The sequence below is a fragment of the Pimephales promelas genome, chromosome 9, assembly GCF_988280905.1.
Source record: "Pimephales promelas chromosome 9, fPimPro1.hap1.1, whole genome shotgun sequence".
NCBI classification, from domain to species: Eukaryota; Metazoa; Chordata; class Actinopteri; order Cypriniformes; family Leuciscidae; genus Pimephales; species Pimephales promelas.
In genome coordinates, this window is record NC_142777.1 from 37,424,988 (window position 1) to 37,443,745 (window position 18,758).

The following is an 18,758-nucleotide window of genomic DNA, read 5'->3' on the forward strand; positions in this document are numbered from 1 at the left end:
AGGAAACATGTCCTTATATGGTCATGCTTTAAGAGGACAAGACTGTTCCTTTACCAAGAGTAAGAGCTCAATACACAAACACACACACACATTCAAGTGAATCTCATGACATTAAGGACAAATTTAAAGTCAAATTTCAGCCCATACTCTAAAAAATGCTGGGTTGTTTCAACCCAAATTTGGGTCAAATATGGACAAACCCAAATGTTGGGTTAAAAATGCAAAGAAAACATTTACAATTGAAACTGAAAGTTGAAGTTGGGTTAAAATTTGAAATGACTTTTTTTTTTTAACCCATTATTTGGTTTGTCCATATTTTACCCAAATTTGGGTTAAAACAACCCAGCATTGTTTAGAGTGGCAAAATCAAAATAAGTAGAAGACAGAAGCTATTACACAGCAAAATCCCCTGTGTTAAATTAAAACTGAGAGTGTGAATTATATAAACTCTGAGGAGAGTGTTAAATGAAAGTTAATTAGATAATTAAGTGTATAATTGAGTGAAAACAAGCAGAATCACTGAAGGAGAAAACCGCAATTTTAAGTCACCATTATGGTGATCAGTGTTCACTTTATTTGGGCTCTTGACCCTTATATCACTAACGTTATATTTTGTTTGGCTGCTGTACGTGAGTTATAATAACCAGATGAATAAATAGAAAAGGCGACACCATCAGGTGTCTTCAGTAATACTCACTCAATTAATCACTTAATTATCTCATTAACTTTAACACTGCTTCAGTGTTCATTTAACTCTACTCAGAGTTTATATAGCTAATTCACACATTCAGTGTTCATTTAACTCTGGGGATTTTGCTGTGACTCTTTACAATAAGGTCTCATTTGTTAATGCATTAGTTAACATGAACTTTATATTTTTACAGCAGTCATTTACCTTTATTGATGTTAGTTAATAAAACTATAGTTGTTCATGTCAGTGCATAGTGCAATAACTAATATAAACAGATGTTGATTTACAAAATGTAATAGTAAATGTACAACATTAACTATAAGTTTGACATTTTAGCACATATTCCCACCAAATTTTCCCTACTGTAAAGGTAAAACCTTTTATAATATTTTATAAATATTTTATTAAATAATTATATTATTTTATTTAATATTATTATGTAATATATATATATATATATATATATATATATATATATATATATATCATATATTGACATATTTATACACCATGGTAGTCTTAAGCTTATGCATATTCAATTATTACAGAATATATTTTACAGTCAAAATGTCAGTACTGAATCTAATGAGAATCTCCCTGAAAACGACAAAACAAAAAAAGTTTGTTTTTGGCTTTTCCACGGGCTTTGTGGATGGTGTTGTTCTGGAGATGAGATTGAGATTGTCGGTTCTCCTTCACGCCCACATCCTGACTCAGAAACATCTCTCTCAGACCGCGACATGAATCACACAATCATGGGGAAAAAATCTGTGTCAGACATGCATGGTCATGTCAGGTGAACACTGTGTGTCTAAGTGTGTGATCAGGAAGACAAAACATGCATATTCACTGTCTGAACATTGCCATGCTTGTTCTCACTATATAGGGGACGACGCCAGGGCTAATTGTCTCTGCATAGAAACATACATAAAGCGTTTACTAAACCCTAGTGAAAAAAACTATACCAAAATGTATACTAAGTATACCTAAAAATCACATATTCCTTGAGACTTACTGATATAAATAAAATTAAACTTTAAATCTTTATTGCACAATGCACTAAAACTATTAGCAAGGATATGATCACTGCATATCAGTCTTTAAATGCAAGATATGTAAGGTATTCCTAATTATAGTTGCCCTTTTACACAATCACATAATCTTTAGTTGGACATCAGCACTATTTCTGGAAAGCTAAAGTGCATTAAGTACTAAATGAGTCGTTTTCAATTTAGCAGGCTTTAAGTATATCAATATTTTAGTATCGTATACTAAAAGCACAAGGTATTTATATTAAGTACACAAATATGTCAATGTATTTGTAGTATACTTAGCATGAAATAATGACTTAGCATGCTATTTTCAGCGTTATTGCCCAGGGAAAAAATATGCAGTTTACTGCATAATTTCATCCTGAACTCACACTGACCTTTAAAGCAATAAAATAATTATAAAGCACAAAATAATTCATGAAACAGCAAATATGTGAACGTTAATAATGCAAAAACACCAAAGCATTGTTTTGGCTCACAGAGCCAATCAATTAAACATAAGATATAAGTTGGGAAAAATTAAGATTTTAGAAATAATAACTGAGCATCAGATCCTCATATTAGAGTGATTTCTGAAGGGTCATGTGACACTGAAGACTGGAGTAATGCTGCTTTAATCACAGGAATAAAATAGTTTAAATGGTAACAATATATCACAATATTACTTGTTTGTTTTTACAGTGTTTTGATCAAACAAATGCAGCCTTTGGTGAGCAGAAGAGACTTTTTTCCATAAACAAATTGAATTCTTAATTATTTCAAACTTTTGAGCGGTACTAGGCCTATATTTAAATATGCCCACGGTTTAAAATGTTCGGTCAACCGGTTAATTGGTTATAATTAGTTGAAGATGGGGTAGGATTGAATAAGCTTATGCTTCTTCCTACTCCTTTTCGGACAAAAATAGTTTTTTTGTTTTTATGTTCGAAATAAAAACTTTTCATTCATTCAAATATTTGTGCAACTTGGTTTTTCAGTCAAAACATTGGTACATAAAGCCCTTGTGACTTCTTCGCCATGTGACAGCATGCCCTAACCCAAACAGACGGACTCCTACGGGAAACATTACTGGTTTCTTGTGGTTTCTATATGTTAAGTTCTCAGATTATTCACAGACTGATTGTATCTTTGATGACGCTTAATTCGCTCGCCTACGGGGTCAGTCAAAATACTGAAATAAAACCTCTCTCTCAGTTCATAATGTCTCATTCCTCCACCCACTTCTTCCTGAAGACCCCCATCTATCCTTCAGTCTCTCTCTCTATTAAAAGAATGTAAATCCATAGGGAATAAGCAGGCCTCCTGACCTCCTCACCTTTGCTCCAGTCTCACACTCGATTTCGATTCCACAGAGACGGAGACGTCACAGGAAAAGATGTCTTAAATTTCAGACAGCTCATAATATTACTAGCCAGAGTATGAACAGTGGAACAGAACTGTGCAAAACACACTGACGCCGTTGCCAAGGTGTTGCTATGTTGTTGTTGGGCTACTAGATTGTTCTGGATGTTGATTGCTTAGTCATTTATAAATGTAAACTGTATTATTGGAATTAAAATCTCAACTGCTCATTGTTTTTTTATTTTGTTGCATAACTATATTGTCACCCAGCCCTTCCCTTCCTTTTACTGGAAGATGATGTTGCTGAAACATGGAGACAGCACTATAGATCCCTCTTTAAAGGAGTAGTTCACTTTAAAAAAACTTTTGCTGATAATTTACTCACCCCCATGTCATCCAAGATGTCCATGTCTTTCTTTCTTTAGTCGAAAAGAAATGAAGGTTTTTGATTAAAACATTCCAGGATTTTTCTCCATATAATGGACTTCAATGGGGACCAAACGGTTCAAGGTCCGAATGAGAGTTTCAGTGCCGCTTCAAAGGGCTTTAAACGACACCAGATGATAAATAAGGGTCTTATCTAGCGAAACAGGCAGTCATTTAAATTTTTTTTTTTAAAGTTTACGTTTTATAAGTTTTGTGATGTGCGTTCGCTACTCTCCTGTTCGAAATTGTTCATCAAAATGAACAATTCCTTTTTCAAGTCATTTGGTTCACGAAATAAGATAAGACCCTTATTCATCGTCTGGTGTCGTTTAAAGCCCTTTGAAGCTGCACTGAAACTCTCATTTGGACCTTGAACCGTTTGGTCCCCATTGAAGTCCATTATATGGAGAAAATCCTGGAATGTTTTCATCAAAAACCTTCATTTCTTTTCGACTGAAGAAAGAAAGACGTGGACATCTTGGATGACATGGGGGTGAGTAAACTATCAGCAAAAGTTTTTTTAAAAGTGAACTACTCCTTTAATTGATTAAAACATGATCCACATGTGGAGGACTTTGCTATCAGTAATGACTCTATAGTATTCGGACACTTGAGGTATATGATGCCATATGAAAATGACCTAATAACAAAGCATGGCATTGTTTTTATAATAGCAGAGCATGTGAAAAATGCCAGTCTTAGGCTTGCTTCCCTCCTAGCAATCAACTTTACTGTTTTGTTGATCCATGGCATACTTCCAGATTCAATGTTATCTATTCTGCTTGTCCTAGTTATTAAAGCAGCACTTTTTCCAACCTTTATAATATTTTTCCAAAACCCTTGAGATGGTACATCGACTTACAATAGGTTGAATGACAGGTCTGCCATAGCCTGATGTGGTCTCAAGACATAATTAAAATGGTATCGATATGTGTGTATCCCCTGGTGACAGATTTTACGACAGGAGTACAAGACAATACTGTTTCCCAGCTGTAGGCGGAGCCCGAGAGCAACATTTCAAAAGTTACCAAATTCTGTAGGAGCCATACATCCTACCTTATTTAATTTTAAATACAGTTTATTGTGTATTGTTAATTGTGTTTATTTCTCTGAGTGTATGTCCTCTATAGGTGAGTTGTATAAAGTTGTATAAGCCACCCCTGACAGGATGGGGGCGCTGCTGCACACAGTCTTTTGACCGTGCACATGAAGCAACAAACCGGCCTAAAAGTTGTTTGTTTTGTTTTATGTTACAATGCATCTTTATTTTTGATTTAATACACTTCAGTTATTTGTTTGGAACATCAGCACGCCTCTCTGGATCTATTCATGGCACTTTGTATGCGTCACAATCAAAGCATCCGCATCTCCCACAGTGGACGAGAAACTTGTTTTCACCCCTACAAGGGCAAAGCTGGAAAAGTTGGCTGGATAATTATAGACCTATAGCATTGGCCAGTATCTTATCCAAGGTAATTGGGGAAAAAAATCCTTGATAGAGTGAGTGGGTATATCTCTTCCCTTGGACTTAAGCCAAACCATGGCACAGACGTGTATTTATGCTCTTAAGGAAATAGTGAATTTGCATAGGCTAAAAAATGTCACTATTTTCATGTGTCTTATTGATGCCTCCAAAGCATCTGATCGAGTGACTCACAAATAGCTCTGTTCAAAGCTTACTGTACACCACTTTATACTGTCCATCTGTGGTCTTAGAAAAAACCCAGCATGCAGTTACAGTAAAAGTTGCCTACAATGATGCAATGATAAATTTACCCAGAGGAGGGAGTGCTAGTCAGATGTTTGTATCTGTAGGAGTAATCACACTGTAAGCACTTTTAATAAATCTGATGTTTGTGTTTATGCAACGTCTGGATGAGTCTAACAACAGTATCATGGCGGCACTCTCACATCCCTGAGTGAACACATCCAGACACATCAGACTGAAAGTGCATTGGATGATGGATAGAGGGATGGATGGATAGATAGATAGATAGATAGATAGATAGATAGATAGATAGATAGATAGATAGATAGATAGATAGATAGATAGATAGATAGATAGATAGATAGATAGATAGATAGATAGATATATGAATGGATGGATGTATATATACATGGATAGATAAATATATAGATAGATAGAAGATAGATATTTATATAAATAGATGGGTGGATGGATGGATGGATAGATAGATAGATGGATAGATAGATAGATAGATATATAGATAGATAGATAGATAGATAGATAGATAGATAGATAGATAGATAGATAGATAGATAGATAGATAGATAGATATATGAATGGATGGATGTATATATACATGGATAGATAAATATATAGATAGATAGAAGATAGATATTTATATAAATAGATGGGTGGATGGATGGATGGATAGATAGATAGATGGATAGATAGATAGATAGATATATAGATAGATAGATAGATAGATAGATAGATAGATAGATAGATAGATAGATAGATAGATAGATAGATAGATAGATAGATAGATAGATAGATGGATGGATGGATGGATGGATGGATGGATGGATGGATGGATGGATGAATGGATGGATATATACATGGATAGATAAATATAGATGGATGGATAGATACATAGATAGATATGTATATGGATGGATAGATAGATAGATAGATAGATAGATATAAATGGATGGATAGATAGATAGATGGATGGATGGATGGATGCATATATACATGGATAGATAAATATATAGATAGATGGATGGATAGATACATAGATAGATATGTATATGGATGGATGGATGGATAGATAGATAGATAGATAGATAGATAGATAGATAGATAGATAGATAGATAGATAGATAGATAGATAGATAAATGGATGGATAGATAGATAGATAGATAGATAGATAGATAGATAGATAGATAGATAGATAGATAGATAGATAGATAGATAGATAGATAGATAGATAGATAGATAGATAGATAGATGGATGGATGGATGGATGAATGGATGGATATATACATGGATAGATAAATACATAAATAGATGGATGGATAGATACATAGATAGATATGTATATGGATAGATAGATAGATAGATAGATAGATAGATAGATAGATAGATAGATAGATAGATAGATAGATAGATAGATAGATAGATAGATAGATAGATAGTCTCAGAGTTTCCCAGATGGATTACTAACACATCTACATCTATGAATAATGATCTCATGAGTGTGACTGCATCAATAATCCCCTGAGAATGACGTCACTGTGGCCAAATGCTACATTTGTTTCTGTACATCATATTTTTGTGTTATCATACTTCTCCTGTCCTGCATATTTGTGGCTGACACTTTCTTTCACAGTGTTCAGAGTACATTTCCACTGTCCTCGTTCCTGACTTTATTTATGGATTATTAGATGCTCCAGTTTTCTGTTTGGCTTTGGTTGCAAATGTTTTTGACCTTTTTTATTTGGATTGAAAGGGTTCTTTTTTGTTAGTTGTATCCAGTTTGATTTGTGAGAACTCGAGACAATATTTCAAGGAAGTCTGTGCATATTTAGCCTACACATATTTCACTCATGTTACTAAAAACAGAAATGGAAAAGGAAGAATGGAAAATATCTAAGCAATAGTCAGTTTCTCTTCCCCATATTATTTCAATTCCAAATAAACTCAGACTTACACAGACTCTGCGGTCACAATGAAAAGGTGTGGGTTAAATTTCAGAAATTGGACGAAGCTTATTTCAAATGGAAAATGTCCTCAACGTGTCAATGACATGACTATGAATTTAGTTCCCTAAAATCTCCAGTAAGCGATTAGTGTAACTGTCATAATAAAATAATCCCAGCTAATAAATTATAGTTTAAGACCCTGATCTTGACTTTGGGACTTTGATGAAATCAAATAAGCGTGTTGACTCGACAAATAAGCAAATAACAAGTTTATTGGTGGATCGCGCCCTCTACTGGACAAAGCGTGTAAGAGTTCTGTCATCTTACAGTCAGGAAAAACATCTCAAATCATCGCTTTCTCTTCTCTCAGGCTGTTTTAAAAGGTCGTGACCTGTTCATGTGTTTCATCAGGGCTCGTATATTAATCTGTGCTGCTCTCTAGTGGTCAACAGCGGTCGGAGCTGACAAACACTCACACACACACACACACACACACACACACACACACCAGTGATTTAATATGATTTATACAAGGCAAATCAACTAAAACAAATATCTGGAGCTAGGGCTATACATTTCAGCAGCCTATGTGAAAATACAAGCGAAGAAATTATCACAAAGCCTATTAAATTGACTTGTGTGGATGTCTGCAAAAGCACAGATAAATAAAAATAGGCGATACTTAATTGTTTTAGATTTAAAAAAAAAAAAGCTTAAACATTGTAGCTACTGTGAAGCTGGATTTTGTTTGCATGTGGGGAGTAGCTACGCATGTGTATAGAAGGTTGTGTGTGCGCGCGTGTGTGTGTGTGTGTGTCCCTCTGGTCACATTAGAAGCATTACTGTACAGGGAAGCGCGTCACGGATCCTCCCCCTCCATACCATAATAACCCGCCATGGCTTCCCAAACACGCCTCTATATGCACCGATTCCACAGCGACAAAACTCTCGTCCGAGGTCCCGGAGAGCGTTCAACGCGATGCCCTTGACCTATTTATGACCTGGAACTGTCTGATTTAATGCCTCGCGTTGATGGGTTGTGCACTTGCCGCTGCACCGGCCGTGACATCATCAGACGCCGTGCTCACCGGATCGCTCGGTTTCATCCGTCACAGTGAACGACACGACTGTAAATGTGCCAGGAGGAACGCATAAAACTGTCCGCCTGCTGCTCGCGCGCGTCATCCATACAGTTCCCCGCGCGCTTCCTTGTTTCAGGCCAATTGCGGGACGGGCTGAAGTCACGGAGGAGGGGTGGTCTCCGGTTCCGGTTCTTTCCGTAATCCTGCGCCGGTGGAATTTTAAATCCGTTCCTCCAGCGGGATCTGCTCAATGGAATTCTTTGGAACGCGCAATTGTTTCGTTGGAACATTCGCGGAATGCGCGGTGTTGTGGTTAGAACGTTTAATTGATACATTGTGACACTCGCAGACGGAGCATTGTTTAAAACGCTCAACTGTTAAATTGTAACATTTGCGGTATGACGTTATGTTTAGAACGCTGAATGAGTAGGTCAGCGTCGTTGCTTTTGGAGCGTTTAATTGTTTGCTACACTGTAACTGTAAAAGTGTGCAGAGCAGCCCACCGGGATCCGGTGTGAATATTCAACAAATGCTAGAGGAGGAGTCGGTGCACGATAAAAGGGATGTGAACCGAGAGCCCGGAGCTTTAGACTCAGTTTAAAGCGCGCGCTCCGTTTGTTCTTCTGTACGAGTGATCTCTCGTAACAGGATTTGGGCATTATCGATCGGATTAGCAGTGATCATCCATGCAAAGTGACACGAGATTGACTGGGCTTCACGTATAGTTTCAGATCTCTGACTAACTCCTGAGTGGATTTATTTCTGTTCGGTTCTGAAGCTTATGATAAAAGAGTTATTCAGGAACCATTTCCGTATAGGATGCACCCAGAAAACAATGAAACCCCCGCGGGAGCAGCCAGTGCGACACCCGGTTCGGAGGAACCCCAGGCTGGACACACGGAGCATCTCTCCCCCCCTGTGATGGAGCTCACAGACCCGCAGGAGGACGAGGAGCCGGAGCGTAAGCTCTCCCCGGAGGACAGCACGGTCCAGCTGATACAGACCGGCGCCAGCAAGCGTCCAGCGACGCCGCCCGCCACACACCCGGGCCCGGGGTTCGTCCCCCCGGAGGGAGGGTTCGGCTGGGTCGTGGTGTTTGCTGCCACATGGTGCAACGGGTCGATTTTCGGCATACAGAACTCATTCGGTATTCTGCACATGATGCTGTTGCAAGACCATCAGGAAGTCACGGACCAGGCGTCCCAGTTTAAAGTGGGTGAGTTGAGTCTTCTGTTTGTTTCACTAAGTGTTGGCAGTGTGAGGTCAAAGGAGATTCCAGGCACACTTGATCCTGAGAGGATTATGGGATCAAACCTGGTGTGTTTCGAGCCTCAGAAGAGAGTCCGGTGGCATTCGCCTGAAGCTGAGGGACACGCCCACTCACTCACACACACACACACACACACACACCAATGGCACCTGCTTCCACATCAGCAGGGACATGATGACAAACTCAATGAAGTAGTGGTCATACGATTTTTAAGTGTATCTTCTGCTCACCAAGGCTGCATTTATTTGATCAAAAATACTGTAAAAGTTCAATATTATTATAGGGGTGCACGATATATCGGCCACATTATCGGTATCGGCCGATAAATGATCATTTTTAATGTTATCGTTATCGGCCCAACAAGGACATTTAGCCGATATCTAAAAGCCGACAACTAATGTATTATTTCTTTCAGCTGAGGCACTTTAGATGTGCACTGTTCAACATGATGCTTTTAAATTGCTCACTTTAAAAAAGGAAAATCCAGTTAAAGTGCAAAACGTGCAGCGCAAGTCTGTCATATCGGCTACACAATATTAAAATAAGAACATCATAATTGTGTTTGTATCTTGACTTTTAATGAGGAGACTTTTTTTTATAATCAGGCTCTCAAAAATTGTCTAAAAATTTGGATTTAGATTTATCGGCCAATATATCGGTTATCGGCTTTCAAATATAAAGAATTATCGGTTTTCGGCCAAAATTGTCATATCGGTGCATCCCTAATTATTATAACTGTTTTCTATGTGAATAAGCTGTAATATTCATGTGATCAAAGCTCTTCAGCTCTTCAAAAGTCTGTACTGTCACATGATCCTTCAATAATCTGTTAAAATACCTGCTGTTAACAGTTTTTACTTTTTTTTAAATAATTTCTGTGGGCACAGAGGACTCAGGTGTGATCCTAATTTTTATTTATTATAAATGTTATATCACTGTCTTCGATAAAGTTTTGTCTATCCATTTATGGTGTTGTTTTTTTATTTTGGTGGTATTTTTGAATTTATTTACTTCAAAAAGTATCATATTTTCTATGTAAATTATGCTTATTTTTATGTTTTATTTTTTTTTTTAATTTTTAACTACATTAAAATATCATTCCAATAAGTTCTTAGAGCTAAAACCTAAAGATGAAGTGACTTTGCTGTTATTTTGGCTTATTTTAGAATGCTCTAAATTACAGTTTTTCCCATTCATTTCTATGAGTGCCCATTTTTGACCCAAATACAAGATTAAGGAGGTTTTTTTCACCCACTTAACATTGTAGGAAAAGTAGCCAAGTCTTGTACCGCTCAGATCAAGGGAAGTATTTTTAAAAATAAATCAAAAGTATTTTGCCCACATTTGTCCAGAATACGGTTTTAGGGTTAAAATGATACATTTTTCAGGATTCTTTGATTAAAAAGTCAAATTTCAAATCAAAATCTTTTGTAATCATATAAATGCCTTCACTGTCACTTTTGATTAATTGAATACATCCTTGCCTTTTTGAATTCTAAAACAAAAACAAGTCACCCTTAAACCGAACTTTTGAAATTCATGAATTATGAAAACATTGATAATAATCCGAAATGTCAAATCATCACATTAGAGTGATTTCTGAAGGATCATGTGACACTGAAGACTGGAGTAATGATGCTGGAAAAAAATACTTTATAGATTTACATATGCATATTGTATTTAGTTCATATTGACTATACCATATAATAAGAGTGATTGCATTTCTTGAAAGTTTGTTAAAAATTGCAAACTGGTGCTGCTGGTGATTAATTTGAATGTTTGCAGTTATTTATATTACAGTTTTTCTCAATTGCTTAAACACTATAACCAGGCTTTTGAACTAAACATTGTAGAATTGAGTCAAAAAAAAAAAAAATTGTGTGTGTTCAGGAGGCAAACTTAGGAAAAGTAGCCAAGTCTTGCACCACTTAGATCAAGGGAAGTATTTTAAAATAAATCAAAAGTATTTTGCCCACATTTGTCCAGAATACGGCTTTAGAGTTAAAATGATACATTTTTCAGGATTCTTTAATTTAAAAAGTCAAAAACATTTATTTAAAATCAAAATCTTTTGGAATAATATAAATGCCTTTACTGTCACTTTTGATTAATTTAATACATCCTTGCCTTATTGAAATCTAAAACAAAAACAAGTCACCCTTAAACTGAACTTTTGAAATTCATGAATTATGAAAACATTGATAATAATAATGAATTAAAATTTCAAAACCATAATACCATTTATCAAAAAACACACCCATTTCCCTAAACTATAAACACTATTCCCTGTTTTGACACATGAGCCAGAATTGTTAAACTCTACACACAAATCCCTTAATATTTCATTGCCTAGACCATGTGGTCATTTAGAAAGCACTAGCATTCAATATTGTTCACTCAAGTCAGCTTCAGCTCAATTAGCACACAAGATGAGTCACAATTTAACACACATCAATCAGAACTTTCAAGATGCCTAAAAGTGAGTCAGTTCATCAGAGTTTGGGAACAATGGATCCACAAAGAAATGAAGGAAGAGGTCGAGGAGGAAGAGGAGGACATGGTGACGGACTAGGTAGAAGAGTTGGTGGTGGAGCAGGAGGAGACAAGCAGTCTCGGATGAAATTAGAGCCACTTTAGTTGATCATGTCCTTGTCCATATGACAATGAGGGAGGCTGGACTGGACAAAGAGTACAGCCTAATTTGAGCCGGTTCACCGTCGCCTCCAACATCAGAACTTTCAGGGAGAAAAACAGGAAAACGAGTGGATCAGGCATGCAAGAGGATTTTACCATTAGACAGGAGGCTGAGGCAGAATAATCCTTTTTTTGTGTGTGTGTGTGTGTGTGTGTGTTGTACATGTGCCAAATGTAATTACTGGTTGTATATTTTGTTCATCACGTGAACAGGTTTGTGAGGAGGGAAAGCACAAGTAACATAACTGAGCAGTTTTGGAAATGTTGTTTTGACTTTATTGCAGCAGTGTGTTAGACTATGTTGTAGTGTGTGTTATTTTAAGGGCTTGTGTGTCCTGTCTGAGGGCAAAGTTTGGTTTTTCAGCAGCGAGAGTGAGTGGTTTTTCTCATTTTGACCTGAAAATAGGTTGTTTTGGGAAACTGGGTGAGGCGTTATGCATTTGTGTTTGGTGTTTTGAGAATAAGAGGCATAGTTTCAAGAAATGTGTTTAAGCAATCGAGAAAAACTGTAAATATGTTGCGCAGGAGTGCATGATAAAGCCATGCCAGCAGCTCTAAACCAGAGAAAGGGATTAGTTCCAGTTTGTGTGTCATGAACCCTCCTGAACCTGTGTGTGTGTGTGTGTGTGTGTGAACCCAACAACCCCTGAGCTCACTCCTGATCTGCTGCCCAGACCCACCTGAGGGACCCAGCGCGATGGTAATCTCGCAGCCGCGGGACGTTTGCAGGAGATCTTGATCGTTTTACGACCTGTAATGTTTACACTCTCGCTCCACTGTTTACCTCTGAATATGAATAGAGTTGGAGCCGCTGGAGAAGAGGAACGAGTGTTTTGAGGAGCTAATGAGCTTTCTAATGAGTGAGATAGTTTGTCTTCTCTCTTGTGCTGCTTTATGAAGAGAGACTGTGAAGAATGAAAGTGTGTACAGGAGTTATGTGTGCCAGTGTTGACTATCAGTGTTGTAGTCGAGACCACCTCACTCGAGTCCGAGTCTAGACCGAGACCAGAGACGGTCGAGTCCGAGTTTTTTTTTTACTGAATTTACTTAGAGTTTAAAAAATATGATCAGTTTAGGGTAAAAAGGCCACTAGTAGGTGGTGTTAAAAGCAATTTTATTACAATTTGTCATGCGCAGTTGCGCACTAGAAAATCACCAATCACTGGGCGTGTCAATCAATTTAAAGAAATATTTTATTAACACACATTAATAATCATGAGAAATATTTTATATTGAACTCGAGTGGACTCGGGAATAAGTCCGAGTCCTAAAAAAAAAAAAATGTTCGAGTACGAGTCAATTCCGAGTCCAAATGCACACGAGTCAAGACCAAGACCATTAAAATATGGTCTCGAGACCGAGTCCGAGTCTCGAGTACTACAACACTGTTGACTATTGTGTGTGTGTGTTTGTGTGAGAGAGAGAGTATGTGTGTGTGAGAGAGATAGTGAGTGTGTGTGTGAGACAGAGAGAGAGTGTGTGATTACAGTTTTTTCCAATTGCTAACACACTTTAAACGGACACAGAGCAAAACTTCTTCTCAAGTTTCCAAAACTCTAAACACATTTTCTGCTTTACACACATTTTGCATTTCAAAATGCCACTTTTTAAATGCACTGAACACAACTCTCTGCATAAGACACACCAATCTGACATAAAGTCACATGTTTGCCATTTCAAAACACTATACCATTCAAAATAACACTACATGAGCTAATTGGCCAATTACATGTGCCATCTGGCCAAACACCTCAATGGTTAATTGTTAACACTTCAATCAGGATGTAAGCACTATAAACACTATAAAACTATAAAAAATGATTTTTCTTGGCACTTTTTTTCACTGTAATATATTTTCTTTTTCAGTTTACTGTTTTTTGTAAGTAATTTTTTTTCAGTCCCATATATAAATATTTCTGCTGTGCATATGTTGCATTGACTTGTTTACTGTAGTGAAAAAGTACATTACTGTAAAATGAAGTTTCAACAGCATGTGTGTGTCTGCAAATATTTCTGTGCATGTGAACAGTCCGATACATATTTTAGTATTATGGCAAAGCATACTAAAGATAGGAGTGCTTGTTTTCAGTGTGTGCCAGTTCATGCAAAAGTTTGATTTTGATAATGCTGTGTGTAGTTTCGGTTGCAGTGCTTCATTTTGCAGGATATATGTGGTATTTTGCAGTTTGGGTGTGGTTTTGTGAATTGTGTTGAGTATTTTGATAAAACCAGACTAGTTTGCAAAATTGTGTGTTAGCAATTGGAAAAAAAAAACTGTAAGTGGATGTGAGATTATAAGTGAGAGTGTGTGTGTGTGTGTGAGAGAGAGAGTGAGTGTTTGTTTGTGTGTGTGAGTGGGTGAGTAAAAAAAACACGGTGAGTGTGTGAATGTGAGTGTGAGTGAGTAAAAAAACAAGGTGAGTGAGTGTGTGAGTGAAAAAAATTTCCTTCGAAAATAGCAAAGTCAGCAAAGCCCTGAGGATTTGTAATGAAGTACCCGTGCTCTCCTCTTCCCTCATTGGCCTCTCAGTGTGACCGCGCTGTAATCCGCTGTGGTGTAATGGGGGATTGGACTGGTCCGAGAGGGGTCATGGGTAGTGTGAACATGCAGGGATTAAAGGGGCGTGTCCAACACCCCCCACACACTCACAATGGTTCGGCCTGTCCAAACACGCACATACACTGATGTTTAATCTCAACAGGGGATTACAGACTCTCATACACAACTTCACATGCAGACCAACACAAAAACAACTCGGAGAAAAATAAACTAGGGCTGTTAAACGATTAATCGCGATTAATCGCATCCAAAATAAAAGTTTGTGTTTACATAATATATGTGGGTGCACTGTGTATAATTATTTTATATATATAAATACACACATGCTTGTATATATTTAAGAAATATTTTCATGTATATAGATTTATATATAATTTATATAAATAATATACATGCTCATGATCCCTTTAATTTAAAGGAAAATGCAGATGGGCAGGGACACTGAGCGTCATTGGCCGCTGTAGTTAACGTATACAACGCCCATAGTTTCCTGAACGTCACAGTTTTACATTTTCCATCTCTCTCTCTTTTTATTGTCCTCACTATCTCTCTCTCCCTATGTGTCCCTGTGCAGAAGGACGGCTGTAACGCATAGACTGTGATCATGTTACCTCTATGTATATCTGGACCGCATGAACTCGGATGGTCTCCACTCGCTCTCCTGGGCCGGATTAAGAGTTCAGAGGAGTCTTGTAGTATAGTTTTACTGACTTAAAGAAGTAGTTCACTTTTAAAAAAAAACTTTTGCTGATAATTTACTCACCCCCATGTCATCCAAGATGTCCACGTCTTTCTTTCTTCAGTCGAAAAGAAATGAAGGTTTTTGATGAAAACATTCCAGGATTTTCTCCATATAATGGACTTCAATGGGGTCCAAACGGTTCAAGGTCCAAATGAGAGTTTCAGTGCAGCTTCAAAGGGCTTTAAACGACACCAGACGATATCTACGACCCTTCGTGTCATGACTCGAAAAAAGATTTGTTCATTTTGAGTTCAAACAGGAGAGTCATGAACGCGCATCACAGATCAGAGCAAGGCGAGCATTTGTGCTTATAAAACTTAAACTTTTTATTTATTTTTGAAATGGCCGATCGTTTCGCTAGATAAGACCCTTATTCATCGTCTGGTGTCGTTTAAAGCCCTTTGAAGCTGCACTGAAACTGTCTTTTGGACCTTTAACCGTTTGGACCCCATTGAAGTCCATTATATGGAGAAAAATCCTGGATTTCCAATATTTCTTTTTTCGACTGAAGAAAGAAAGACATGGACATCTTGGATGACATGGGGGTGAGTAAATTATCAGCAAAAGATTTTTTAAAAGTGAGCTACACCTTTAAGACTGCATATAAAATGTCAAGTGTATATGATTATGATTATGACTATGTTTCTCTTATCCCAGCCTAGTTTGCAGAGACAACTACTCTGTTTGTTAGCTGTTGTTTTATGCAGTAATATGATTATGATAAATGTGTTTGACTGGCTGATTGAGTCTGCTTGAAACCGGACATTATAAGATTACTTATAAAGTATTTTAAACTTGCAACTAAAAGTCTGCATGCACAATCCTTTCCTTGCTGCAGGTGAAATGAGTTGAAGACTGAGAACAGTAGACAAGTGTTGGTGAAAGTAACTGATATGTAACACTCGCGCATCCGAATAGAGACAGCAAGACTATGAATATGTGTGACCGATGCCTTAAACATCAGTAGTGCATATTCAGTCACCTGTTGTTTTCGTTCATTCGTTCATTCGTTCATTCATTCATTCATAAGCTCTGAGACATTTTTGCTTGCAACTTTTAAATCTTTATGCTTTATGTCAGAAACGAATTAAAATCTTTTTTAGCAATACGCTTAAAATTAAACAAAGAATGCATTTCTGCAATGTTTTATCATATTGACAAAAGACTTTCTATGCATCATTGTTAGGATGACCTTTCTCTGCACGCCACAGTTGTGTTTCTGCATATTTAATTACTTTTGTACAATGGATGAAATGCAAATCACAGCACACAGGCAAATAGTTTTAAATGGAAATATGCCTGACTCTTAAAAAATGTTTGTGTGTACATAAAATTACAGAATTGACCTTGTGGTGTCTTTTGCAAAAAAAAAAAAAACATTTACACCTTAAATGTAAAGTTACCGCAAATAACCATTTTGGGTTCCTGAACCTTTCAGGGATCAGTTCTTAAAGGTGCATTGAGCAAGTTTCTGAGTTTTTGCAGAACTACGCCCCCTCTGGCGACAAGCGAAACTGCAATGCTGTTCATAACCAAAGGAGCCGAACACATCTTTTGTTACGGTCATTATGTCTTCAGAGGTATTAAAGTTTGCCAATTTGAGGCATTTGAGTAAATTACACACTTATATGTGTGTGAGGGGAGAAGAAAACTTTGGTTTCCATCTATCTCCATGTTGCACTGTTTTATGTGCTTACTGTATCCACTTATGATTGTATTATTATGGAAACACGTTCATGAACAATATAAGTTATTACTTTGTATTGGACCCGTTTGAGCCCTAGAGCCGACCAGAGATCTCTCCATTTGTTGAAAGCCTTCCCGATAATAATAATAATAAATAATAAATAAATAATAATAATAAAAATGTATTTCTTCAGCACATTTAAACACAACACGAGTTGACCAAAGTGCTTTACAGCATCCACATTTCAAAAACGTAAAAAAGACATTTTTATGCCGATTTTGTCTCTCGTCTTATTCCGACGCCTGACGCTGGACAACAGTTTTATTTGCTTTGTCTTACGTGGAGTTTGCGTTGGGGTTTGGAATGAACTACAAGCCGGTCTCTTTGAATCCATCGTCTACTTTTGAGGAAAGTTGACTAAAGTTTTGTCGCTCGAGTCGTCTTCGCTGATACAGAGAATGGCGGCGAATACACAAACCTGCCAGACAACGCTAGGTGAGCGTGAACGCGCATGACGTCACGCCCACTCTCAAATCCGTCCCGAATCCCTCTTATTTATTTTACTGTACAGGATTATAGAGGCAATCGCAGTGATCAGAGAAGGGCTCATTTCAATGGCGCAAGTGACAATACTATTCAGAGCTGGACAAAAATTGCAAACATACTGTTAGAAGAACTAAGACTAAGATCTCCCTCTCTCTGTAATTTTATATATATATATATATATATATTATTTTTTATACATTTTTTATTTTTATATATATATTTTTAACATTAAAAGTGGCATAATGTACCTTTAAAATAACCTTTTTTTTTCTTAGTGTGAAGAACATAATCTAAAGAAGAACATTTTTCCACTTTTGTGGAATGTAAAGATTCCATTGAGATTAAAGGTTCTAAATGGTTCTAAATCATTCAAATCTCATAAAACTAGCTTTTAGATTAGCAAACCATTATTTTCACTGATGATCACGTGCACTTTTACACAATATTGTGTTGATATTTCTGAAGTGTGCCAGATTTGTGTTGCCTCTCATTGGACGATTAAAGTATTTTCCCGCCATTATGTGCAGCTGGGGAGTGTGTGTGTGTGTGTGTGTGTGAGCTGAATGAGCAAGGGCGCAATCATTTTTTGGCTGGATTTGAGGGACGCTCTGTCAGTTTAATAAATACCCGGAGGCAAGAGATGAGAAATGTTTCCCCTGCTGCTCTTGCACATGTAACATTGATTATCAATGTTGACTGTTCACATATATTGTTGACTGGATAGACGGGTTGGATCCCAGCCACGGCTCTCAGTTGCTTTCAAAGCCAGCGTCACCATAGTGAAATATTCCACTCTGCATGTCAATGACCCAGGAGGGAGGGAGCTGTGAATACATCTGAACTGGAGGAAAAGTTATTCAGGCTGTGAACATGTTAACTGATTCATTTAAACATTTTCTGTACTTTTCCTTTTGGATTTTAGGATATAAAGACAGATATTGCATACTGTTCATGAAACATGGCAGACCTTTACTCTTTCTAGAGTGGGAGAATCCTG

The 18,758-nt window shown here is 37.1% G+C and overlaps 1 protein-coding gene across 1 annotated transcript in view; it reads left to right on the forward strand.

Moving 5' to 3' along the window:
• The first annotated feature begins 8,052 nt into the window (after window positions 1-8,052).
• slc16a2 (solute carrier family 16 member 2) overlaps window positions 8,053-18,758 on the forward strand; it is a 46,872-nt gene continuing 36,166 nt past the window's right edge. Inside the window, exon 1 of the mRNA XM_039655075.2 lies at window positions 8,053-9,478. Within this exon, the coding sequence (XP_039511009.1) occupies window positions 9,082-9,478 (397 nt within the window). The 5' untranslated portion in view covers window positions 8,053-9,081. The remainder of the gene's footprint in view (window positions 9,479-18,758) is intronic.